Here is a 7,656-nt window from a genome sequence, read left to right on the forward strand (position 1 = left end):
CAAAGATAGACTTTGGAACTGACCATAGCTCTACTGTAAAGGTATTAGAAATAGTGCCTATATTAATCAGCTGCTAAACAAAAGAAAGCTGTGCTGAAATGCACATCTAATGTCAGTCTCCCAAGACTTGAAAGCAATTCTAATCAGATGGCTGTTCTGATACAGATTTTTCAAACCACACTGCACAGCACCATCTTCTGGTGAGCAAAAAGTTGGATTTTTTTTCTTTCAGGCTTTGAGAAGAAAACTCTAACCATATCAAAGATAATTATCATACAAGCAATAGTAATGTTAAGTTTAAAAATAAGCAATTTAAAATAACCAACATCTATAAAACACAGAAGTCACCAAAAATTTTTATTAACCCCTGTTATACCTAGAAACACACAAAGTGAAAAAAAAATCCTTTAAAATGTCTTACCCTCCTCATCAAGAGGACCAGGCATCAACCTTGTTCTGATTTCTGCAAGTAAAGAAAAATACATATTGCTCACATAAACAACAATGAAATCTCCAAGTATAGAATCACAGAATCATAGAATCATTTAGATTGGAAAAGAACTTTAAGATCATCAAGTCCAACCGTTAACCTATATATCACAACATGTATACATCACAACGCAATGTTCCTCCGAGTTTGTATGTGGACCACAATGACAAGGTCTGCTTTCTGGAAGACCCTTTGGATGAGCTTTAGAATATGGGAATTAAGAACTGTTGAGCTTGCTCTAGCATGAGCCCAAATACATACCCATGAATAATACAAGTGTACCAAGTAGACCATGAACACATCATTGCTCAAACTGAATCTCCATGAGTAGGCTGCACAAAAGCATGCAGGCCAGAATTTGTACTTAGAAAATAAGCGACTTTATAGTACTCTTCTTGCTACTAGCTTGCTACACTAACAAATAACCTTAATATCACCATACTTCCTTCTCATTTGTTGAATTTTCCAAGAAGAAGATAACCAGTCAATAGTTTGATGCAAGTTACATGATTATGCAATCACTGTTCAATTAACTTTGCTTTCTTGCATAACTGACTCAATTAGTAAGTCAGACTTGGTATCTAGTAGTTTCCCAGGTTTGCATAGAAGCATTTTTAACTAGACTATGAAAATAGAACAAAGGAACAAATACATGGAATAGGAAAATTCTAGACAAACCAGCCAGGAATGCTTAGGAATAAAGGAAAGGCTCCATTTCCTTGCTTTGCTTGCCATGTAAAATGCAGAGTTTCTCACAATGGTACACATGAAAGCTTTTCCTCCAATGTAGTAGCACTAGTATAACCATAGTAAAGTAAGCATATCTAAGCTTTTTTTTTTTTAAATACAACCAACACCTTTAGGAAATAACAGACTCCACATACCTCTTTGTTTTGAAATTAACTGCTCTATGTGGAGTGTGAGATACCCCAGTGCTGTAACTGTGCTACAGCAACACACTCTGGGCTTGTACTGCACTGCAGGAGGCCTTCTACAGTCACACTGTCAAATTCAGAGGTACCTACCGGCCTACCTTTCCTCAGGATTTATCAGCCCAGCACTATTTTCAAGCTAAGGCAGCACAGACCGAACACCGGCTGGGCACCGCCAGCTCAACTTTATTTAGCAAGGGCAGGGCGAGGCCGAGGGGCCGGCAGCTGCGCAGGCTCACCTGGAGCGCCACACAGCCTGAGAAGAGCCGGGCGGCACCCAGCAACAAGCCAGCATCCGAGCCCAGCTGACGGAGTGCCGGTACCCAAAACCCCGGTGAGAGAAGGCGCGAGGAGGCTTTGAGAAGCGCCCCGAGGGCCCAGCCCCCCCAGGGGCTGAGGGGCACCTTGAGGAAGGGCACCGCCACCCGCGCGACAACCGCCTGACGGCTCCCGCCTTCCCGCCAGGCTCATTTTAAAGGCTTCTGTGACGTCATCGCCGAAGCGGGCAGCCGTTAGACGCGCGTTACCCCGCCCCCGGCGCTCGGACGCGGCCTCGCGGCGCGCACGTGCAACGCCCCCTGCTGGGTCTCTGGAGGGGGCCGCGGGCGGCGCCGATAGGCGGAGGCTGGGGGGGGGGGGGCGGGGCGGGGGCGGCGCGCAGGCGCGGTACGTGGCCGGGCCGCGGGTGGGTGGCCGGGGAGGAGGCGGCCGGCGGGGCGCGGGGCCGGTGTTCCCATGAGCAGGCGCTGCCCGCCAGCCGCCGCCTCGCTGCTGCGGGGGCTCGTCGGCCCCGCTGCCCTGTGCCTGAGCAGGAGCATGAGCATGAGCATGAGCATGAGCCTCTGCGGGGCGCCTGCCGCCTGCGCCGCGGGGCCTGCGGGCGGCGGCAGCGGCGCGGGCTTCTCCTCAGCGCGGCTGAGCCCGCCGTGGCTGCGGCTGCCCGAGGTGCCGGGCGCGGACCCGCACCGGGCCAACGAGCTGCTGCTGCTGCTGCCGCCGGCTCCGCGCGGCCCGGCCCCGCCGCAGCATCACGTTGTCTACTTCCCGGGGGACGTGCAGGTACGGCGGGGCGGGCTGCGGGCGGCCGAGGGCGATAAGCAATGGCGGGTGGGAGCGGCCCGGGAGGCGGAGGGGGCCGGGAGGGCGAGAGCGGGGAAGCGGCGCTGGAGGGAGCCGCTGACCGCACGGGCTCTCCGGAGGTGAGGGGTGGGGAGGGGGTGGCGGCCGCAGCTCCCGCGGCGGAAACGGCAGAGCCGGGCTGGGGGGATCCCGCCGCGGCGAGTCAGAGCTCTTCCCTGGGGGAAGCATCTCTTGCGCGCTCTCTGCCCGTTACCGTCGGGTAGACGTAGCGGGAATGGGCCGTTCTTGAAAGCCGAAATGGAGCAGCAATGGAGGGGGAGTCGTCTTCTATAGTCCTGCCTGAGATTGACGTTTCTGGCGGTGACGGCAATATCTGAAATCGTATCAAAGAGTCTCAGTGGAGAGAAGATGACGAAATGCTAAGATGGCAAGTTTTCCTCGGCAGGCTTAGCACCGCGTCTCTGTGCAGGTGTACAAACACCTCGGACACCGTCCTGCGGATGTTTCACGGGTGCTGATGCTTTCTCAGCGTGTCCTGAAGAAGGCACGTGTTGTCTCTGAGTTGACAAGAGATTGAAAAGAGAGACTCTGAAGTGCGGTCCTAAGCATGTGGTCGGCCTCTGTAACATTGCATACTCTGGTGCTCTGGGTACTCAGCTAATCTCAAAAGTCATTAGTTCTCAAAAGCAGGGGTAGTGTCTTTTTGTTCTGGGAAAAGGCTTTCCTTTTCGGTAAGGTAAAGATGCAGAACTTTGTGGATTTTCATTTTAAGGATTGGAATGGCTTAAGAAAAGCTTTTTGATTACCGTTCCTGGGTATGGCTTTATTATTCCTTAATAAAATAAACTAATTGGCATTCTCTGCCATTATGAATTCAGAGGTGAGGATCATTCATGACTCGGGGGTTAATTTTTTTCCATCTATGCTCCATATGGATGTGAACAAGGGGAATAAAGACTCCCTAAAGCTGAATGAGAGGGATGTGTGGTTTCTTGTATGAAAAATAGAAAACTTATTAAGAAATTTTAAGTCTATTGTTTGTCTGTAATAAGATAATCAGTATTTCTGCAGATGGAGATAATACAGTAAAATTATGTATTCTGTGTCATACTAACTTGAATAATACATTAATCTTCTCTTGGAGTGAAGTCAACAAAAATTATGAATACTTCCATGTGCTTTTTTTTTTTAATTAATTTTTGGGGTATTAAAAATGTGTGGTACAAATATTAAAGTAGAATTAGTAAATCTAAATATGCCCGTTTCTTTAATGTGTTTCTTGTTCTGGAAGCCTGGCAAGCGAGCGCCTCTTCAATGCATGTTTTCCTGTTAGTTACTGTCCTTTCTTATTAATATAAGTACACTAGACAGAGCTGAAGTATTTTCACAATGTAGTAATGCGTCTTTTCTATCTTTTTTAATTTTTCAGAACTATCATGACATCATGTCTTGCCACCCAGAAAACTTTCAGTGGGAGCACTGGAGTTTTGAAAATGTTGCTACCATACTCGCTCGCCGGTTCCCTAATAGCTTTATTTGGGTTGTAAAGTGTTCTCGAATGCACCTGCACAAATTCAGTTGTTATGACAACTTTGTGGCAAGCAACATGTTTGGAGCACCAGAGCACAGCACTGACTTTGGAGCTTTCAAGCATCTCCATGCATTGCTAGTTAATGCATTCAGACTCTCTCAGAATATTCTGCTGTCCCAGAAAAGTGTGCATGGTGTCAGCAAGGATGCAAAAATAGCTGCTTGTAAACCACAGCCGCAGTCTGTTCCTGCAACGAATGGCTGCTCATCCACAGAAAGAGAGAGAGATTGTGAATGCTCTAATAATTCTGCTATGAACTTCATTATACCGTCTGCTGTAGGTGCAGTGTCATTTACTTTGATTGGCTTCAGTAAAGGTTGTGTGGTTTTGAACCAGCTGCTTTATGAGCTGAAGGAAGCTAAAAAAGACAAGAATACAGATGCCTTCTTAAAAAATATAAAAGCAATTTACTGGCTGGATGGTGGTCACTCGGGAGGAAGCAATACTTGGGTTACTTACCCTGAAGTGCTGAAAGAACTTGCACAGACAGGAATTGAAGTTCATGCTCATGTTACACCATACCAAGTGTTTGACACAATGAGGTCATGGATTGGGAGAGAGCATGAGAAATTTGTACAGATACTTGAAGAATTTGGTGTGGAAATAAATGATCAACTACATTTTGCTGATGACGTTCCCTCCTTAGATAACCATTTCAGAATTCATGAAGTATTTTGAGACTGTATGTATCTGAATAGTATATTCATTGTAAAAGCACTTTTAACACTGTAAATGTTGTCATCTAGATTTACAACTTTGAGCAGATGCTTTCTGAAGAGAATACTAAATCAGTCCTGCGTTGCTGATAGATACTATATATACATTTCAGTAGCTTAAAAAGGAGGATTGGGACCCCATACCTACAACAGATGTTGTCATTTGATTCCTGGAAAAAAGTGGTATGAAGAACTATCCTATACATGTTTTTTTGTTAAATGAGAACGTTTATTCTCAACCTGTTGGCAAAATTTTTAGTCCTGGATGTCTAACATCATATACTGACTTTAATGGGAGTTTAAAGTACTCAAGACTCTCAAATGTCTGGATACTTCAATTTAGTAGCTTCCAGGGCTAAAACTTTGGTCTTTGTCAATAATAGACGTAACGTTAGTTTTTTGGCTTAAGGAAAATGATGATTGCTAGAACAATCTTAGTTATCTATTTTGGTGAAAATTGTTTTAATTAGTTAATTAAATCTTCCAGTTTTGTAACATTTCTCCTAATTGAAACAAAGTCACAAATATTTACCTTTGGAATAATAGTGCCAATCCATTTTTCTTCCTTATGTGCGCTTTGCCTTTTCTGTCTCTATAAAGTTTCCTTAGTTCATTGTGTAGTATCTGCTAGTGAATAGCCATTTCACCTGGGGGCTTGAAAATTTTGACATAGCTATGTTAAGTGACCAAGAATGTTGATGAAGGTGTAGCTTATTGCTGTTTCAACATACCTTGCTATTGCTTTGACTAACTTCTATAAGGACCAGCAGTAATATCTGTATTTTCAAGTCAAGAGGTGTCTTTATCCCTGCCTTGGACTGGTGAGGTTTTTCTTGATAATTGCTGCATTGATGTTGATCTAAATCGAGCCATAAGTACATAATGTATTACAAGTTGCATAAAAATTTTTAGACTACGTTGACTGTAGCTGTTTCAAAATGCTTCAGTTTTTAGAACTATTATCTCCTTTAAATGTATTGCAGTAGTTGCTTCTAGAGCCACCCAAAAATCTACTTTCAGAGCCTAATTTTTCTTACAGGAAAAAACCCCTTCTAATTAAATACAAAGCCGGACAAATCAGATACAAAAGATGTAATCTAGTTCAGGCCCCAAACCCGAATGTTCTTCGGAAAGAATTATGGAAAGATGGACAAATGAGGGTATTAGTGGAACTGTTCTACTGTTGTAAGTAACTTTTTCCATTTGTCTACAAATAAATCTGAGAATCACTGTTAAAGACAACTGCAGCTATTAACAATGAACCAGTAGCTTAAAATGGTTTTGGATTTCCTGGAAGTACAGGAATACAAAAGCAAGTTAGCAAAACACTGTGAAGATTACAGAGACAAATGTGGCTCAGTTCTGAAAAAAGGCGTTTTATTCAACTTTGTTCCTATGTTTGATGGCTTAGCAACATCTTCCCCCTGCTTCTTGCTTCCCATGACTCTTACACTGTGGAAGGAAAGTCCTGGGTCATCTTTCTTCTATTGGCATCATTAGAACTTACAAGGTTTACCGGAGACAGCATTTTCACAACTCCTGCAGAGGTTGTGCACATGTTAGTGATCACTGAAGAATGCGGAAAGTGTGTTGAACTCTTAAGAAAATTTTCTTAATACTCAAAATATTAAGGGTAGTAGGATTATGCATACAGTGTGCACCTTACAATGTCAACATGAACTCTATTGCTAATAATAATTAGACTAATGTACCTAGTTGATCAAAAGGGGAAATAATCTATTTTAATTGATGGAGAAAAGTGCAACATGCAAACGAATTCTAACATTTTATAAAAGAATCTGAAATCTAGTTCTATCAGCTTTTTTTTTTTTAAAAAAACCTCTTTCTTGGAGACATTGTTCAACGCTATTTATTGATTACCTTCTTAATGGGCTTATAACAACTTGTGTATGTGTTCCAAGGAAGGCTATGTCCCTTTTTTGGTCCTTTTGATAACACTTGCACCATATGCAAGGACTTTTTTCTGTAAAGGAAATATGGGTCACCTCACAAAGTGGTTTTAATAGAAAGCCTACAAATTGCTTGAAATATCTTTGATTATCCACTTAGAAAATAAAATTAAGAAAAATAAACAACAAAAACCCCAAAACACCCCAGTGGTCTTGCTCCCTCTCATTTCAGTTTCAGACTGACCAGGCTAACTTGAGTATGCTAAAACTGGCCCTATCCAATAACAGTGCAGATCACAGACCAATTTCTAAACAATTCTGTGCCAGCCAAAACAGCAGGAGTAGGTTGTTGCAAGCTTTTGGAAACAGATAGTAAAATATTGATGTTGTCTTCAGAAGTTTCCAGATGGCTGTCCTATGAAAATAATATTAACCTGTTTGATGGAGGCTGCTTAGAATAACTGTTAAATAAAATAGGCTCAAGTGTTGCTGTATTAATTTGAAGAATAAGCACTTTGTTGTAAAACTAATCTTGTTGTGAGACTTCATGTTGTGGAGGGAAAACTGGTTGTTTTTCATTCTCTGAACAGTTGTAGTACTCTGTTGGAATGTGCCTCTGTCATTCACTACGATGCATGCTAAAAATAAATTTTGCAAACAATGTAGAAAATAAACTATTTCTAATGGGTGAAACCACTTCAATGTGAATGTAAAACCATTAAACAAGGAATGTGCAGTTACGTTTCGTGGATTAAGCTTTATCAGGTGTTTGTGGAGACCTAGTCTAAAAAAATCAGATTTATTTGATAGCTTTTCTTCAAGGCAGGCTGTATATTTGTGTAGTCAGCATCTGTAATTCTAAAACAGCTTACTGGCATCTCAAATACGTGGGAAAGCTGACATGAAGTACCCAAGGGTGTGAACGTTTCTGTCAGGA

The 7,656-nt window shown here is 42.9% G+C and overlaps 1 protein-coding gene across 1 annotated transcript; it reads left to right on the top strand.

The window, feature by feature from the left end:
* The first annotated feature begins 2,136 nt into the window (after positions 1-2,136).
* C6H2orf69 (chromosome 6 C2orf69 homolog) lies at positions 2,137-7,412 on the top strand. Its single transcript, XM_076342315.1, has 2 exons — positions 2,137-2,481; positions 3,932-7,412. Exons 1-2 carry the CDS (start codon positions 2,158-2,160, stop codon positions 4,769-4,771), a joined length of 1,164 nt encoding a protein of 387 aa, XP_076198430.1. The 5' UTR covers positions 2,137-2,157; the 3' UTR covers positions 4,772-7,412.
* The last annotated feature ends 244 nt before the right edge of the window (positions 7,413-7,656 follow it).

Source organism: Aptenodytes patagonicus, chromosome 6 (assembly GCF_965638725.1).
Source record: "Aptenodytes patagonicus chromosome 6, bAptPat1.pri.cur, whole genome shotgun sequence".
Classification (NCBI taxonomy): Eukaryota; Metazoa; Chordata; class Aves; order Sphenisciformes; family Spheniscidae; genus Aptenodytes; species Aptenodytes patagonicus.

Coding starts and splice junctions, on each gene's coding strand:
- C6H2orf69 (XM_076342315.1), top strand. CDS start 2,158: ATGAGCAGGCGCTGCCCGCCAGCCGCCGCCTCGCTGCTGCGGGGGCTC. Junction 2,482..3,931: donor ACTTCCCGGGGGACGTGCAG/GTACGGCGGGGC, acceptor TTAATTTTTCAG/AACTATCATGACATCATGTC.